Source organism: Lucilia cuprina, chromosome 4 (genome assembly GCF_022045245.1).
Source record: "Lucilia cuprina isolate Lc7/37 chromosome 4, ASM2204524v1, whole genome shotgun sequence".
Lineage (NCBI taxonomy): Eukaryota > Metazoa > Arthropoda > Insecta > Diptera > Calliphoridae > Lucilia > Lucilia cuprina.
The window spans coordinates 52,186,388-52,206,687 of record NC_060952.1 but is presented as its reverse complement, the minus strand read 5'-3'; the positions used below and the strand labels follow the sequence as shown (position 1 = coordinate 52,206,687).

At 30.2% G+C, this 20,300-nt stretch overlaps 2 protein-coding genes across 4 annotated transcripts in view; one reads left to right on the top strand and one right to left on the bottom strand.

Annotated features, from left to right (window-relative positions):
- Positions 1-20,300, bottom strand: part of LOC111683110 — a 238,572-nt gene that overhangs the window by 50,493 nt on the left and 167,779 nt on the right. The window lies entirely within an intron of this gene.
- On the top strand, positions 199-9,117 carry LOC124419346. The gene is made up of 2 exons (XM_046948343.1): positions 199-303; positions 8,367-9,117. The coding sequence occupies exons 1-2, from the start codon at positions 223-225 to the stop codon at positions 8,958-8,960; spliced, it is 675 nt and encodes a 224-aa protein (XP_046804299.1). The 5' UTR covers positions 199-222; the 3' UTR covers positions 8,961-9,117.

Here is a 20,300-nt window from a genome sequence, read left to right as displayed (position 1 = left end):
AACCTTAAAAATTATTAAGGTTATTCACTTTGGCGCCCGAGCAGGGACTAATTAAAAAATTTTTACAAAAGTTTTGATAATTTACTTCAAAAATAAGAAAAACTTTTTTTTAATTTTTTTGATTATTTATTTAAATTATTTTAAATTATAAAAATTAAAATAAAATTTTGATAATTTATTTCAAAACTAAAAAATAACAACAACTTCAATATCTGCTGCTAAATGCCTCGTCGTTTTCGTTGCCGAAATTGCCGTCCATCACACAGACAGGGAAGTAGCGATTCTGGATTGTCCGAAACTGAGGTAAAAAGCGTAAATAATATTGTGTTTAATTAAAACCTGTAATTTATTCAGGATTATTCTATAATTTATTTAGAAATTTTTCCGCTTAAAGCACAACTTTTTTGATTCGGTCCATAATTGGTCATAGCTCCCATACAAGGTCCCCTCCCGAAAATCAGTTAAACACGCATAACTCATTAGTAAATCAAGATATCGATATAAAATTTGGTACTAGTATTGCTTTTATATACAGAAATATTACAATGAAAGATTTCTTGGATCGGTCCATATTTGGTCATAGCTCCCATACAAGGTCCCCTCCCGAAAATCACTTAATCGCGCATAACTCATTACCAAATTAAGATATCGATATAAAATTTGGTACAAGTATTGCTCTTATATACAGAAATATTACAATGAAAGCTTTTTTGGATCGGTCCATAATTGGTCATAGCTCCCATACAAGGTCCCCTCCCGAAAATCAGTTAAACCCGCATAACTCATTAGTTAATCAATATATCGATATAAAATTTGGTACAAGTATTGCTCTTATATACAGAAATATTACAATGAAAGTTTTTTTGGATCGGTCCATAATTGGTCATAGCTCCCATACAAGGTCCCCTCTTGAAAATCAGTTAAACCCGCATAACTCATTACTAAATTAAGATATCGTTACAAAATTTGGTACAAGTATTGCTCTTATACATAAAAATATTACAATGAAAGATTTCTTGGATCGGTCCATATTTGGTCATAGCTCCCATACAAGGTCCCCTCCCGAAAATCAATCGCGCATAACTCATTGCCAAATTAAGATATCGATATAAAATTTGGTACAAGTATTGCTCTTATATACAGAAATATTACAATGAAAGCTTTTTTGGATCGGTCCATAATTGGTCATAGCTCCCATACAAGGTCCCCTCCCGAAAATCAGTTAAACCCGCATAACTCATTACTAAATTAAGATATCGTTACAATATTTGGTACAAGTATTGCTCTTATACATAAAAATATTACAATGAAAGATTTTTTGGATCGGTTCATATTTGGTCATAGCTCCCATACAAGGTCCCCTCCCGAAAATCACTTAAACACGTATAACTCATTACTAAATTAAGATATCGATATAAAATTTGGTACAAGTATTGCTCTTATATACAGAAATATTACAATGAAAGCTTTTTTGGATCGGTCCATAATTGGTCATAGCTCCCATACAAGGTCCCCTCCCGAAAATCAGTTAAACCCGCATAACTCATTACTAAATTAAGATATCGATATAGAGTTTGGTACAAATATTTACCTTATATACAGAAATATTACAATGAAAGCTTTTTTTGGATCGGTCCATAATTGGTCATAGCTCCCATACAAGGTCCCCTCCCGAAAATAACTAAAACGCACATAACTCATTACTTAATTAAGGTATCCATATAAAATTTGGTATTAGTATTGCTTTTATATACAGAAATATTACAATGAAAGATTTTTTGGATCGGTCCATATTTGGTCATAGCTCCCATATAAGGTCCCCTCCCGAAAATCACCTAAACGCACATAATTCATTAGTAAATTAAGATATCCATATAAAATTTGTTGCAAGCATTGTTCTCACATAAAGGAATACTACCACGAAATCTTTTTCTGATCGGTCCATAATTCGTCATAGCTCCCATATTAGTTCCCCTTCCGAAAAACACTTAAACACGTACAACTCATTAATTAATTAAGATATTCATATAAAATTTGGTACAAGTATTGATCATATACAAAAAATATTACTAAGAAATTTTTTTCCATCGGTCTATAACTGGTCATAGCTCCCATACAAGGTCTTCTCCCGAAAATAACTAAAACGCACATAACTCATTACTAAATTAAAATATTCATATAAAGTTTGGCACAAGTGTTGCTCATATACAGAGAAATAATATTATGAAATGTTTTTCTGATCGGTCCATAATTGATCATAGCTCCCACACAAGGTCCCTCTTAGAAAAACACACATACAAAATTCCCATCCGAAAATCAGAAAAAAACGCACATAACTCATAACCAAATATTGATATTCATACATTTATCAAAAATATTGCTCTTGTATACATAAATTCATTATAAAATTGTTTTACGATCGGTCCATATTTGGTCAAAGCTCTCATACTAGGTCCAGAAAATCACTTAGATTCACAATATTTATTACCAAGTAACGATATAGATACAAAATTCTGAAATTTTGTCTTTATATACATAATTGTACATAGCTCCCATACAAAGTCCTTTTACGAAAATCTCAAACGCATATTACCTATTACCAAATTAAGCTATTGATACATAATTTGGCAAAAATATTAGTTTAGTATACTTCTATTTCTCATATATTAGGTCCTGCCCCTAAAAGCGCTTTAACCGTATTTAAAGAGCATTATCAATTTGTGTTGAACAAAATTTTGTGTAGAACATAATTATATATGTATTTGTATTTTGAAAATCTTTAAATCTTTCACACATATACATACATACATACATACATACATACATACATACATACATACATACATACATACATACATACATACATGTAAATTACTAAATTTATAATGTTCAATAAATCTTGGAATTTTAATAAATTTAACTTTTGGGATATTTTCCATTAAAGACATGAGAAAACTTATTTCTACAAATATTTGATCAATTAGAAAAGTAATAATATAAAAGTAGCTGGTGGAAGGTATCTAAGATTCGGCACAGCCGAATATAGCACTCTAACTTGTTTAATTTTATTTATTGCACTTTTCGCGAGTGATAATTTTAATAATTTTTAAAAATGATATTAATTAACAATTTATTGTTTTCTTTTGTTATTTATTTTCTTCTTCTTTCACTAAAAAATTCTTATTGTTGCCACATCTTGTTGTTTCATTCCGTTCGTTCCGTGTTGCCACTACGAACTAATAATTTAGAGTGGCCACTAATATAATTCAATTAGAGCTACCAGATCAACCACACATAGATTGTTCGCAATACACATAGAGAAATTATTTCCATACATATTTGTGAACAATCATTTTTTTTTGTGAGTTAAAATAAAAAATCAAATTTCTTAATTCTATTAGAACAGATTTTTATAAAGTCTTGGTAATAAATTATAGTAAAGCAAATATAAAGAAAAAGGTAAAAAAATTCTATTTATTACCAAAGTCTGGTTGCTACAAATGGATAGACATTTATGAACGAGGTTTTCTGTAATAATATCAATTGAAACAAAGTGACAACCTTTAAGTAATTTTATTCTGCTAAAATAAATTAACAAAAGAATCCGCGAATTTAGTGCGCAATCAATTTAAATTTATGTCAATTTTACTGGCGAGATAATAATTTTATTGTGAATATTTGAGTCGTATTAATAATTAAATTTAACGGTGCTTAAGAATTTTTATAATCCGAACAATTTTATATTTCAATTTTAGTCCAAACGATTTTCATATTGTAGCATTTTAGACATTTAGTTTTTAAAATTATATAAAAGAGTATTTCGAGGAAATCATTTGAGCGTATTATAATTTATTTAATCACGTTGAGAATTTTCTAAGTTTTATCCTTATTAAAGAGAAATTGTTTGAGAAAAATTTTTATTTTTTTTTTTAATTTTGTTGGGACAATTTAAGTTTTTCGATATGGCACCAAAAAAGAAACATCAAGAAGATCCTGTATCAGATGATTTAGATAAACTGATGCAGCGAAAAGCCATAGTAGTTGAAAATATTGAAAGAATAAAGAAATCAATTTTGGAAAAAAACTATTTCTTTCAATCCCTTTGAGATTGAATGTCGATTGGAAATTTTAAAAGATCATATCGATCAAGCTATGGAATTTCAGTCTCAACTGGATATTTTAGATCCAACAAATGACGACAGATCCGAGCTTGAAAATTTATGTGTAACCACGAAGTCTTTATTATTGAGTCTTCAGGCCAAGAATAGAAGACCAAGTTTTCAGGAAACTTTGTTTATGCAACCGCATCATTCTAGGCTTCCAAATATGAGACTTCCTAAATTCAGCGGAAAATATTCCAACTATAAGAATTTCATGAGCTTATTTGAGAATTTGGTACATAATGACCCAACCTTAACAGATATAGAGAAATTCAATCACCTGATATCATGTTTGACTGATGAAGCTTAAGGGACAGTTAAGGCTTTTCAAGTAACTGAAGATAATTACCCCAAGGCATTAGCGAGTTTGAAGAAAGTTTACGACAATGACTGTCTAATCTTTCTGAAAAATATTTCAAAATTATTTGATCTTCCTGAGATTAGTAAACCTTCAGCTCCAGCTTTGAGAAGCATGGTAGACACAGTTTCCGCTATTTATGATTCATTGTTGTCAATTGGTGATGATAAAAAGATATCTAATGCAATATTGATTCATTTAGTGATGTCGAAAGTTGATCCAGTCACTAAATCCATTGTGGTCTAACTGAGAGGCTATGCTAAATAAAAAATAAAAAAAAGGTACCAGCATATTTCTGCTGATGAATCTTCAGGTGCAAAGCCCAAAATATACAAAAATAAAAATGAATTTCTGCCTAAGAAAACTTTAAATACATCATTAGATGTTACAAAACCTAAGCAATCTGTAGAAAAATGCCTATTTTGCAAATCTGCTGACCACAATATATACAATTGCTCCTATTTCGTAACGATTCCAGTTGTTCAAAGATTTGACTTTGTAAAAGCTATATCTGCCTGCATAAATTGCCTTAAAAAAGGTCATACAGTAGCAAGGTGTAATGCTCATAAATGCAGAGTTTGTGGTGGAGCACATAAGAAACTATTACATCGTTATAGTTCTGCATCGCAAAGTGCTAATACCGTTTCTCGTGTAGATTCTGTGCCAAATGCGCCAACTACTTCAAACAATGCAGTTAACCACTCATCATCCGATGATAATGTAATTCTTGCCACAGCAGTGGTAAAGGTGAAGTGCAGTTCTGGCGTTTATGTACTGGCAAGAGCACTATTAGATTCCGGTTCTCAAACAAATCTGATTACCGAGGAACTTGCTCAAAAGCTAAGGATAAAACGAAAAATAGGCAGATTGAATTTAACAGGCATAGGTGAAATAAATTCTATAGCTAAATCGAATGTAGAGATCTCCGTTATGTCGAGGGTTAATTCTACCCAATTCATTTCAAAGTTTTGGGTACTAAGTTCAATTACGAACATCCAACCTGATCGCAGGATTTGCACAACAAACTGGAATATTCCAAAAAATATTTCCTTAGAAGATCCTGAATTTTATAAACCACAAAAAGTTGATTTGTTAATCGGTGGTGAAATGTTCTTTGAACTTTTATGTGTTGGACAAATTAAGTCTAATCCGAGTCTTCCAGTACTACAGAAAACATCTCTTGGCTGGATTGTGGCTGGAAGATATAATCAGCCAAAGGGCTCATGTTCAAAGGTATGTAATATTAGCAACATAATAGAAAATGAGGAAGCTATTGATTTAATTGTTAAAAAGTTTTGGGAACTTGAAGAAGTTTCCCACGAAAAACAACTAGTGTACAATGAGGAACAACAGAAATGTAAGGAAAATTTTAAGAATTCAGTTCGACGTTTACCGTCAGGGCGATTTCAAGTCTCACTTCCTTTCAAATCGGATACAAATCTCTTAGGTTCTTCTTATGATACGGCTAAACGTCGAATTTTAGCGCTAGAGCGCAGACTATCAAATGATCAAAACATGAGAGAAATGTATCACGATTTTATGAAAGAGTATGTTGATTTAGGACATATGTCTATTGCAAGCAATCAAATACCAATTTTCCCTCATTATTTTATACCGCACCAATGTGTTTTAAAACCTCAAAGTACATCTACTAAACTTAGAGTAGTTTTCGATGCTTCGAGTCGTACTTCTTCACGAACTTCGCTCAATGATTTGTTGATGGTTGGGCCAACTGTGCAAGAAGAATTATATGCGATTCTAATTCGTTTTCGATTTCATAAATTTGTAATCACTGCAGATATAGAGAAAATGTATCGTCAAGTTTTGGTTGACGAAAATGACAGAAATTTTCAAATGATCCTTTGGAGACAAAGTGCTTCTGATCCACTACAAGCCTTTCGGTTGAACACCATAACATATGGAACGTATAGCGCTCCATTTTTAGCGATCAGATGTCTCATTTATCTAAGCGATCTTTACAAAGAGACTTTTCCTATCGGGGCAAATGTTATTCGCAGTGATTTTTATGTGATGACTTGCTAACCGGTGCCGATAGTTTTGATAAACTTATAACTATTCGAGATCAAGTGACTCAAATATTGAGTTCAGCTGGATTTAATTTAACAAAATGGTTTTCTAATCACCCCGATTTTAATATTTCTGATAGAACAGAAAAATTGTTACAAAATGATTCCGATTCAGCTAAAGCTTTAGGCATACATTGGGTTCCGAAGAATGATACATTTAAGTTTCATTTGGAGAATGATTTTAAGAATCTTAAGGCGACAAAAAGAAACATTTTACCGGTTTCTTCAAGATTGTTTGATCCTCTCGGACTTATATGCCCCTTAATAACTAAATCCAAAATGTTACTTCAGGAACTTTGGATTCAAAAATTAGACTGGGATGAATCAATACCCGTCTCAATACTACGCGGGACAATTTCAAGGAAAATTTGTTGAAAATTGATTCAATCGAAATCCCAAGATTCGGCCACACCACTTCTTCAGCATCAGTTTAAATTCATGGCTTTTCAGATGCTTCAATTCGAGCTTATGCTGTATTTACATAAGAAGTTCTATTTCAGATAATGTTTCATGTCGATTACTAACAGCAAAATCGAAAATCGCACCACTCAAGACAAAATCTCTTCCGAGATTTGAGTTGTGTGCAGCACACTTATTAGCAAAATTGTGGATTCGAGTTAAAAGAATGATCAGCTTTGAAATCGAGAGTGTATATTTCTGAACAGATTCAGAAATCACTTTACATTGGATAAAAACTTATCCATCTACTTTCGCAACATTTGTTTCGAATAGAGTTGCCGAGATACATGAATGGGCAGAAAATGTTTCATGGCGCCATGTGCCTACACGGCACAATCCAGCTGACCTTGTATCAAGAGGATGTGATGTAGACGATTTGAAACAATCGATTTGGTTTGATGGTCCTTCATTCCTTTTAAATGATAACTCAATGTGGTCTGTTAATAATCGCTTTGAATTAACAGAGGATCAAGTGTCTTTAGAAAAGAGAAAGACTAATGTTCTTGCAGCAGTAGAGAAATCTATGAATTTGGAGAATGTTTTCTTGAAGTTGATCGAAGATCATTCATTATATAAAACAAATTTTAAGAATCACATGCTATGTGCTAATATTCATTAATTGTTGCAGGAAATTTGAAATTTCCAAATCAAAACACTCTACTGCTAAAGAAATGAATTGGGCCTTTTATAGATTAGTAGAAATTATCCAGAGGGAAAGTTTTTCTGAGGAGATTCATAAATTACAGAAATCTCTGGTGTTGCCATCAAATATTCAAAGGCTTACAACATTCATTCACAATTTTACTGAGAAAAAGAGAACATTTTCACTAATAAGGTTAGGTGGGAGGTTGCTAAACGCACCGTTGCCTTATAATACTAAATTCCCACTATTATTGAGAAAGAGAACAACTTTTGTTACTCGATATTTGAACAATCTGCACCTCGAGAAATGCCATGCTGGCACAAAAGCCTTAATAGCGCTTTCCAGGGAAAATATCTGGCTAATAAATGCCAAAGAAAAGTGTAAGTGAATAGTTCGCAAATGCGTTCATTGTTACCGCTATAAACCAAAGCTTATGACTCAGATAATGGGAAATTTACCCACCGATAGGGTGAGAGCTCTGCGTCCTTTTTAATAGTCGGCGTAGATTTTTGTGGACCCGTGAATATTTCGTTGCGTATTCGCGGTCGACCACCAATAAAAATGTATATAGCGGTTTATGTTTGTTTCACATCAAAGGCTGTTCACTTAGAATTAGTATCTGATTTATCCTCTGACGCATTTATTTTATCTTTTAAAAGGTTTGCGGCCAGGAGAGGTCTTCCCAGCAAGGTGTATTGCGACAACGCCACCAACTTCGTATGAGTCAGCCGAATCCTCAAAGATCTGGTAGAAGCATTCGCAGCGTAGTACAAGGTCGACTTCACCTTCATACCACACAGGGCACCACACTTCCGAGGACTGTGGGAAGCAGCTGTGAAGCAGGCAAAGCACCTACTTCTACGAGCTGTTGGCAATGCACTGCTGACTCAGGAAGAGATGGAAACAATGCTCAGGAAGAGATGGAAACAATGCCGTCTTCTAATAGGAGAGGGTCTGCGTTCGCTGCCGCCAGGATCCGTCGGAGACGTCAACGACAGCAAGCTGAGGTGTTTGAAGCGATGGCAGATGCTATGCGCTCTCAAGCAGAGGTTCTGGCGAGCTTGGTCAAGAGACTACGTCCTGGGGTTGCAGGACTAAGCCAAGTGGTGTCAAGAATAACCCAATCTACAAACGGGACAGTTAGTGGTGGTCCACGTGGACAATCTCTCGCCTCAGGAGTGGCTGACCGGGATAGTCGTTCGCGTAATCGAAGGGCAAGACGGCAAGGTCAGAGTGGCGGAGGTAAAAACTAAAGCAGGCGTATATAAACGCCCAATTACTAAACTGGCACCACTACCAATTTCTTGAGGACCTACGGTCCGGAATGGGGCCGGAATGTTGGAGCATTTGGAGTTTTTTGGCCCAAGATGGTTTTCTCCAAATTGTTTTTTTAATATTTGAATTCTTTTTTTGCCCTTTTTATTAAATACTTTTTTATTATTAAATTCAGTTTTTTAATAATAACCCAGTTATTAATTGCTTTTTATGAATTTTATTGGAAACTGTTATTATTATTAAAACTAAAACATAAATCTAAAAAGTAAAAATTTAATTTAATGGCAACCCTGAACTCTAAATCTAAAAATGTTAAAAGTAACTGTTCTTGCTGAAAACAAAAAGAATTGAGAATTAAATGAAAATAACTAATAAATAATTACAGTTTGCATTTATATATCAAACAAAACAGTCGTTTTACTTACAAAGTTTTTCCGCATAAACATTTTTTAATTAGCCATTTTTTTAATTCATAATTTATTTTAATTTTTTATTAAAAACCTTAAAAATTATTAAGGTTTTTCAGGACACGTCATCAATGTATACTGGACACATTGGAAGGTTATACCACGTGCCTGATCGCATACCAGACACAGAATATGTTGGAAACTTTGAAACGCTAATCCCAGATAGAATGTCTTTGTCAAGCTGAACATTGGAGCGAATACCAGTAGGAACATGTTGCTACACGGATGACTCTAAATTAGGGGACAAAGTGGGCCTGGGGTTCTATATTGAAGACCTAGAAACAGAAATATACCACTGTTTACCTAATCATAACACAAGCTTCCAGGCAGAAGTACGAGCAATAACGGCATGTGTAAATTGGGTTAGTATAAATATGGCGCCCACAGGGCTTAATATATTTACCGACAGCCAGAAGGCAATTAGGGCGATACCAGGTGATAGAATTAAATCTAAGACCGTATTGGATTGTAAGAAAGCTTTAACTGAATACTCTCCCAGAGGTAAGGTTTACAACATATGGGTACCAGGCCACTCGGTAGGGCAAATGTAATTGCATTAAAGGGAAGGGAGCTCGATGTAGTTAACCTGCAAACGAAAAACCATTTGACGCAACAAAAGCTGAATTAAAAATATGAATGAGAGAATCCCATAAGGCCTCTTGGAATAATAACCCACAAAGATTCTATGGGGAGACCCTGATGAGAGCAAGACGAGAAATCTCCTCAAAATGAGCAAGTCTGAGGTTAGAATGATGGTACGTATTCTGAGTGGACACACAGGATTACGTGCACATCTATATAAAATTGGACATGTGGGTTCAGACTAATGTAGAGCATTTGGAGAGGACAGTGAAACTCTGGAGCACTTTCTTTGCCACTGTCAGGCATTCGTCGAAGTTATATCCAAGTACCTTGGAAGTGATGTTATTCCGGAAATAATATTCATAACCAACACTGATTGGAAGATTCTTAGGAATTACGTCCAGGAAACTGAGTTTCTAAACATGGAAAAATAATACAATCAGTGAACAATTTTTTTTAATTGGAGCGCACAACAGGCCCGATGTCCTAGGTGTATTTTTTTCGGATTTGATGTAGTATACATCCTCCTTTCAACCTAACCTACCTAAATCTATTACAATTCCAAGATTTATTGAACATTAGATACGCCCTTTTCTTTAGCGCTTAGCGATATTTAGGAATTTGCATATATGCTTATGTGTGAATGTTTTAAGGATTTTCAAAGTACATACACAGAAAAAAATAGACAAACTTTTTTTCAATAAACACATGTTATTAATAAATATTACAAAATTCAATAACAAAGCTCATTAATTTAATAAATTTTTTATCAATACGGCAAAATTAAAAATATCACTCAATAAAAAGTAGTTGATAAAGAAATTATCGAATTTTCTCATATATTCAATAAACAGTGTTGCAAAATTAAATAATTTGTCTAATTTTTTGAATTTTGACGGTTATTTTACGTTTTTTCTTTCATTTTTTCGCCTTTTCAGTAACATCGAATAACAACTAAAGTTTTAAAAATTTTAAAACCTGACCACATAAGAACACTTTTTCAAGGCCTTGCAGTCGGGGACCAAGCTTTATTTGAATCAAACTTAGAAAGCTGGAGAAAAGATGCCTGTGGTACATAAAAAACTTCCCCACAAAACGTAATCGCAAAACAAGCAATTTGTTCTGTATTGACCATGCTTCAAAATACAAAAAATGGAAGATCAATTTTACAGTATTATGAGGAAAACAAAATCCTCCATGAAGAGCAGAGGCAGTTGCTTATTAAAACTATTGCAGCTTATATTGAATCCAAGGATATGACTTACTCGATGACCGATTGTAAGGAAATGGAAAAAGAAATATGCTCCATTTTTCCCACCGAACAATTGGTAAGCTTTATTTCTTTAGAATTTTCACAATTTATTTATGATTTTATTTTATTTCAGGAATATTACAACAATGGGAAAAGAGGAAAGTTATATTCCAAAATTTATAATTTAAAAAGGCTTTCAAAACAAGTTCTTCAACCTAAAGAGCCTGCTCAGGAGGAATGTCATCAAGAATACGGTATAAATGCATATATTGATGTAGAAATACTTATAATAATAATTATTTTTTTAGTTTCAGAATCAGATACCAAATATGCTGTTGAAAATCTCCGTAGTAAAGGTATATCAGCTGACGATTTCGATATCTTTTGGAGAAAGTGCTCGCAATATAGATTTAAACAAATGATAGAATCTAAGTCCACCGCAGATATCTTACATGAATGACCGGAGTACACAAGACCTTCTGGATTCCAGCTGGTAAGAAATCTAAATTTAATAAATATGTAAATTATCAAATTTTAAATTTATCAATGACAGAAAAAACAAAGTATATATTAAACTTTGATGAATTTAAAATGTGATTATGTATTATATATAGTATTGATAACTTTCAGATTGATATTGACTTCCATTTAAAATATAAGGATGCTATGGATTTGACATCAAGATGGAATACATACGAGAACAAATTGTTATATTTGCTGACAGCAAAAATTACCAGTTCTTTTGTATCACAACAACTAAAAACGTTTACTTCATGCAATCAAGGTATCAAAAAGTTTTTTATTTGTGCCATTATTTCTATTTAAAGACTTATTATTTTCAGAATCAAAAACGTTTGGAATAATTTGGAATCTTCACTACTTGTTTCCCCCACAACAAAAAGTTATAACGGATGAAAAAGGGGCCAAATTAAGGAAAAATTTTTAGTGTCCGATTCTCAAGAGGCATTCGCTATAATTGCAAATACACAACAAGAACTTAACGTTAAGCTAAATTTGTTAAAGATTCAAAAATTAAATATACAGCCAAAACTTTTAATTATTGGCAGTGTTTTAGATGTAAAAGAAATTTTTGTGTACTTCGATGACATAAAATATCCTATGTGTAGAGTTTTAACAGCTGTTGACATATTATTCAAAATATTTTTTGTTTTCAATTTGGAATTTCCCAAAGAATCAGAATTATTTTTCAATTTCTTACAAGTATTTTTTATGAAATAAAAACAGATAAAAAATTTACAAAAATTTTTACTATTAAAAATGAGATTTTAAATCTAAGTGATTTGTAATGTAATTTGGTTAAGATAAACTTATCTATAGTACAAAATTCTATTTTATGTTTCGTATACATTTTTGAACTAAAGAATAAAATTGATTTTTTTTTAATTATATAAACTCAATTTTATGTACAAATATCTTTTAATATATTTATATTGAATAAACAGCAATATTTTGATTTAATTTAAAATAAAAAACCATACAAATTTAAAAGCATTTCATTTAAAGAAGAAATATTTGAAATTTGGAATAAATTCAACAACATTTTTGTTGAATTTGGGATAAAATTCAATAAAATTTTGATTGCTTTTCTTTTTTAATACAAGAACAACATTTGTTAGTTCAAATATTATTTTATTGATTTTTTTTATAATTTCAACGACAAACTTTATTGATTCAACTAATATTTTTATTAAAAAATTTTAGATTTGCAACAAACAAATTTATTGTTTTAAGTAAATTTTTATTAAAAAATATTGTTTTTTTTTAAATCATAATTATTGGTTTAAATACTTTTTTTTTAGTTATTGCTTAAAATTTCAATAAAATATTTCTTCAATCTAGAAACATACCTTGGTGAATATATGATGCATATCAATAAAATGTTTCATTAATTCAATAACTTTTTTTATTAAGTGAAAAAATTACGAATATAATAATTACAATTTAGGTCATTGGTTTTGCGAAAATGTTGATCACAGGAAATTTGAAAAAAAAATTATTGGATACCGGGATTTTTGTTATTGAATGTTAAAATTATTTTTTTCTGTGTATAATGCAACTAGTTAAATACGATTAAAGTGTTTTTAGGGGTTGGACCCAGTATGGGAGATATGGCCAATTATAGACCGATTGTAAAAAATTCTTGAAATAGAATTTTTGTATACATAATAGAGTATTCAATTATTCGGGTTTTTGTCTTATTCGGTTTATTCGACAAATAATTATTTGAGGTTTTACGTTAGCCGGTTAATAATCGGATAATTAAAAATTATTCGGTTATTCGAATAAAAGGAATCTAGATGTTATTATTGCTTTTAACAATAATTTTCTTCATATACACCCTGTAACAATTTTAAATAAAGCATTAACACATGGAAAAGTTAATAAGTATTTGAAAATAGATTCCACTTATAGAATTGCGTACTCCGATTTGTATGTCCTTATAAAAAGATTTCAAAGTTTAAAGAACTACAAACGAATACTTAAAATATTTATCTGTATTTTATAATGCTAATATTGGTATCAAATGGAAGCTGGGAATCTGTACATTCTATCTATATTATTTATCTTTCTCATTTAGAGAAAAAACGAAAAACAAATAAAATTTAAAAATGTTTAATTTCGACTCAAAAACTTTTAACTACTTTTTTGTGACAAATTTTCTTTAAGATTTCCAATTCTTTCTTGATTATCTTCATGATTTCAAATAAATTATATTATTTCGAAGCAGATGAACTCAGCTTCATTTTAAATTAATATTAATACCAACTTTTTAATATAAATTTGGAATTCCATCTTTTGAAACTGTATGTCTTTTTAACTTTAAAGTCATTTTACAAGAGCATAAGAGCTGATTGTGAAAAACACAAAGTTAATACTAATGGTCCACAGTTTCCTGTACGCACAGATTTTTTCATGTTTGAAAATAACTTTTGCACGGTTTATAAATAAAAATATTATTTTCACTCCTTTCCCTTCTATTCTTTGTTTAGTTTTTTATCAAATACTAGAAATTATTCCTGTTTATGTGAAATGCTTTTCTATATAAAGACATTACTGTTTTTAAGATTTTCAACGAGTTCTGGAATTCATAAGTTCCATTGAACACTAGCTCAACTATAACTGTTGCTGAAATACTCAAGAACAAAACAATGTTTCCAAAAAAAAAACTGAAAAATAAAAGCGATATAATTATTTCCATGATTTCTTTTTAAAAATCATGAAATAAATTTTCTTTATTATAGAAAATTGATTAAGAAATGAAGAAAATTCATTATTAAAATATTATATTTTGTAGAAAATACATAGTAATTTTACTGCTAAATAGTGAGTTTTTCTTAATCGGTTAATTGATAGAAATTATTCGGTTTATTCGTTATTTGAAATCTTACAATTTTCATTTATTCGAACGATTAATCGTCAAAAATTAATCGATTAATCGAACGACGATTAATCGTTTGAATACTCTAATACATAACTAATATTTGTGCCAAGTTTTTTAAATATGTAAGTAATGTGCGTTTAAAAGATTTTCGTAAAAGGACTCTGTATGGAAGCTATGTCCAATTATCTATATAAAGACACAATTTCAAAATTCTGTATCTATATCATTATTTGTTAATGAATATTGTGAATCTGCAATTTTCTGGAGGGGACCTAGTATGAGAGCTATGACCAAATATGGACCGATCGTAAAACAATTTATAGTGTAATTTTTGTATATAAGAGCAATATTTTTACTAAATGTATGGATATCAATATTTGGTAATGAGTTATATGCGTTTAAGTGATTTTCAGGAAGGAACCTTGTATGGGAGCTATGACCAAGGATATTTTCTCATATTATTTCGACCTGTTTATGATATCTTTGGCAATGAGTAGACGAATAGAACGATTCTTTTTAAAACTAAGAGGTTTTTCCTCAGGTCGACTACAACCAAGATCAGTCCAATTTTCCATGTGATTAACAATAGGAGTACTTATTTCGAACTTTTTTTAATAACTATCCTAGAGGAGTACCTTTTTGGAATTTTTCGAATTCTATATCCTGTATTTGAGCAGGTCTTCAACCCATGTGTTGAGTTTTCACTGTATCTTTCTTATCAAAAAGTGTTAAATTAAAAAAATACAAAATTATCAAAATGAAGATAAGAGTAAAAAACGATGCTTTTTAAACAGTTTTTTTTAATATTTTTTTTTAGTAAGAGTCTTCTTTTCTGTAAAGGTTCAAAAGCTTCCAATCTTTTGTCAGTAGCATAAAAATAAGTAATAGCAATTTGGTTTTCTTTTTCAAAAAAAATAGAGTAAAAGAAAGCTAAATTTATTCTTTGAGGCACTTGGGAATAATTTAACACCAAAGTTTAAAAATAGGAAAAAAACACAATCTATTTAATATATAATTAGAGGAATAACAGATATAAAACAAAAAAGTTTTGTTTTTTAAACTTTTTAAACAGTCAGTTTTGCTGAGTATCAAGTGGTTACATGTCAATTAAAGACGTTTAAGACATTTTTTGAGGTGGGGGTTTGTATAGGGGCTAGAGTCAAATAAGGGCCGATCCTTACGAAAATCTGCAGTGTCATTTATACGTATATAAAACTTATTTGTGCCAATTTTTATAGAGATAGGCTTCGTCCCTATGCCAAAAAACATGCTTGATCCAAATTTCATCAAATTATCTTGAAAATTGCGGTCTGTACCTTGCGCACAAGGTTTACATGGACAGCTAGCCAGCCAGCTAGCCGGACAGACGGAGGGACATGTCTTAATTGACTCAAAAAATGATTTTGAATCGATCGGTATACTTTAAGTTGGGTATTGGACCAATATTTTTGTATGTTACAAACATCAGCACAAACGTATAATACCCTCCCCATTATAGTGTTGCACAGTGGTATAGGACAAAAAAAGAGGGTAATAATTCGGTAACTTCTAAAGGTTTAATCCGATTTTAATGAAATACTTTTTTTTTAAAAAAAAGATAAAAATGTTTGTTATTCAGTTTTTGCGAAGATACAAATTTTTCAAATTGCAATAAAAATTTTATTTATGAATATTTTTTAATGAAATTTTACAGTTAGGTAGATTTTTTTACTCAAAATCCAAAATTAAATAAAATTTCGAATTTTCTTATTAGAAATCCCGGAATTCCCAAAAAAGTTTTAAAAAATCCCAAAAATGAGATTTTTTGGTTTTTTGCCTATTATATTCATACCAGGGGTGGGGTTATCGAAACCCGTTACAAAATGATTAAGAACATATTGGGTCATATAAAACAGGTCACTATAATTTGATATCGACTATGCGATTTGAGAATTTTTGCTCAAAATTGAATTATCCATAAAAAATAGGGTTTTTTGTGGATGGACCTGGTCCCCTCGGTATAAAAAATTTTTAGGTTTTGTTTCATTTATCGTATTTAATGTAAAGTCAGCTTTGCAAAAAGTATAAATTCTATATACATCTTCTTAGAAACTTTTTAGATAACTTAAAAAGAAAAAGATTCTTTTTTCCCAAAAAAATGGCAAAAAATCGCCTTTTTTAATTTTTTAAATTAAAATGCCTATAACTTTAGACTCAGTCAAGATTTTTACATTATTCTTTCACTGCTTGATATATAAATATGTTAAGCGAATAAAAGAAAAAAGGGCGAAAATCGGGAATATTTGGACCCGCTATTATCAAAAATCTAAAGTAAGGACGGTAAACATTTTAAAATTTTAATTTTCAAATGCAAATTGCGAATATCTCCTAAACTATAAGAGATAATTTACTGCTACATCCGCTGAATTCAAATTGCAGGTACAGGCAAACTATAAGAGGTATTGACCTATTTTTTTACTGTTTTATTCCCTAATCTGTTGTCCATAAATCCCTATGAGTTCTCCAAAAAATATTGAAATTTGTTTAACAAAGTATCAAAAAAACTAAAATTTGAATTTTGAAACGACCATTAAAAATATCAAAATTTTTCGACCATAGCTGAGAACAGGTTTACGTTATTCTATAAGGACAAAAACTCATATTCAAGTAACTACAGATGTATTTTAAGTAATACAATTGTTTTATTAGTATATTTTCAAAAATATGTTTATTTTTTTATCACATTTCGAATTCAAGTTCTCTGAGAATTGGGGAATTTTTAATAACTTTTACATTTTTCAACCAATTTTTGTGTTTTTTATCTTTTTGTAATGCTAATTCTGTGTACATTACGATTCTTTGACAATAAAATGCAAAACAAATTGTTGTGAAAACTGAAAAAATTGCATATTTTCCCCTTCTAAATGCATCTTCAAACTTCAGAGCCGTTGCGGCACCAGTTAACGTAATCCTATTGACCTAATTTTTTGCACGACTTATTTTTATAACCCATAGAACAATTCTAGTGGGGGGACGGCCTATAGGATAAATTTTTTTTCCTTCATACAAGCTTGGAGCACTCTAATGTACATATATGTATAATGAACTCTACTTTTGTATATAATATGTATGTAGTATGGTTTAATTTTATTAATTTTAAAATAATATATAAGTTTCTGTTATTTATTTATGCACCCTTAAAAAGTCATCTAAAATAGAAGCTTATAAATTATAATTAAAATTAATAATAAATTATATATGAAAATAGTTTTCATATGTTTTCGTAACGAATTCTGACGGAATTCGGATACGAAATCGGCAACTTGTGCAGACTGTCGGTACGCCTTTTTAACTGTTCGCTTTTTCGGCTGATTTGAAAAACTGTTAACCAGAAAGATATTAAAAAGCTAAGAAAAGAGAAACATTTAATTTGAATTATCTAGTTTCGTTTATAAAAGCCTTATGCAAAAACTATTATTAAAGGTAACAATGATTTACTACACGCTTTTTCCATATAAAAACGGGTTTTAACAACCATTGTTAACTTAATAATCGTTTTTGCGTAAGGCGGTAAATCTTTGATCTCATTTGTAACATGAGATCATGTATGTCAGTCTCTTGAAAGAACGATAGGACCTAAACTATTGTTGCAGTTTGATTGGTATTCAAAATGGACTAAATCGGTTTACATTTGGACATGGCTTTAGAAGATGACTAACGTTCATAACATGCCTATAATACATAATACTATTAATATGAAATTATACTTAAATTTTTTATGAACCAAAATTTCCGAATTTTAGGTTTTGTAATCTTCATATTATATATATTTTTTATTTTCTTGGAAACTATAACTTTACTGATTTGATAAAATTCATTTTTATTTCAATACATATTTAAAACGAAATTATGATCACCTTGGATCATAATATAATCATGAATAACAATATTATGATAAATACAAAAATATCATGATGAAATATTTTGACAGTATTTATCATAATATGATATTTTAAAATTGTTACAATAACGACAATATGTTTAGACTACAATCATAATTTTAACCACAACTATGTTTTTTCTCTGCGTGCTCTTACAAAGAATTATATCACTGTCAATAAATGGATTAAAAACCAAAAATAAAAGTATTAAGATATATGAATTTCACAAAAATGATTTGTTATTAGAAATTTATCACTCTGGAATTCGGAATTAGTTGATAATTGACATAATTGCTAATTAAAGACCCTCTTCAAAAAATCTTCCGGATGTTCATATTTTGGTTTTACATTTATTACTTTTTAATCAAAAATGAGTTTTTCATTGAAGAAAAAAGTTCATGTTCACACATTTAATACATACACAAACAAATGTATATATATATACATACATACATTCATACATACACACATCAACACATTTTTACATCGAAATGTGCATCAATACATACTTTCATCAACAGATACATACATTCCTTCCGTTATATATTTATAATACCTATAATATGAATAACACAAATATGTACATATAATTTTTTTCAGTGCAAAGCACATATATTTTTATTTATGTTCTCTTTTATATGTTGTAGTCAGCATTGCCATATAAATTTATACAAAAAAATATTTTTTGAGCTAAAAAATTAAACAAATTTGAATTACAAATCATAATTAATATTATGTAATTATATGTATTTTGATTAAAGTCTTATTGTAACCGCCTTATGCAAAAACGATTATTAAGTTTACAATGGTTATTAAAACCTGTTGTTATATGGAAAAATGTGTAGTAAACCATTGTTAAATTTAATAATTGTTTTTGCATAATGCCATAAATATTTAGGTAATAGATTTGCAAATATTACTTAGGAACTGTAAATTAAATTGAAAGGATTTCCTTCGTTCTGCTAAATGGTCCAATATATGTATAAACCGACAACTTGATGTTTAAACAATTATAGTTTTTTTATATACAAACAAAATATTATGTCTTAAGTCTAAAATTTTTCCTATTTCAGCCTTCCGACTCCCTTTGTATAGGCTTATCTTTGGACGAACAAAAGTGAGCATTAGATATATTACTCTGTCACACGTATATGTACTGTGTGTATTTAATACGCTTGTATAAGTAATTTGTATATTCTGCACCATGAAAACCGTTTGTGCAAGCTACAGGTCACAATTTTCAAGATAATTTAATGAAATTTGGATAAAATCGGTCTATTATTTCGCCTACCCCCCATAACTAGGTTAAATGTTCTATAATGCCAACAAAAGTTGGCAAAACGTAATTTTATAGAACTTTTAATGACACAACGGATTTTTGTAATGATCGGGCCTAATTTGGCCCTATCCCCCATACAAACTCCCTTCAGAAAATGACTTTAAAGTCAAAATTCACATATAAACATTAATAAAATTGTTAAATTCTACATAAATAACTTTGAAGTAGATGTGAGTTCCTCTAATTTGGCTAATTTTATGGACGGATAACATAATTACGGCCACACAGGAGTTACTAACTTTAAGAAACACAGAAAAAATATCGTAAGTAATATTAACGAAAAATTTTAGTAAACCCTTAACGAAAAAAATATTTAATTCTACATGTTTTTTATTCAAATCTACAGAAATTTTAT

What these genes read in the sequence shown, in the direction of transcription:
- LOC124419346 (XM_046948343.1), top strand. Translation starts at nt 223, where the DNA reads ATGCCTCGTCGTTTTCGTTGCCGAAATTGCCGTCCATCACACAGACAG. An exon ending in CTGGATTGTCCGAAACTGAG is followed by an intron (nt 304 to 8,366) that starts GTAAAAAGCGTA and finishes ATCTTTTAAAAG; the next exon opens with GTTTGCGGCCAGGAGAGGTC.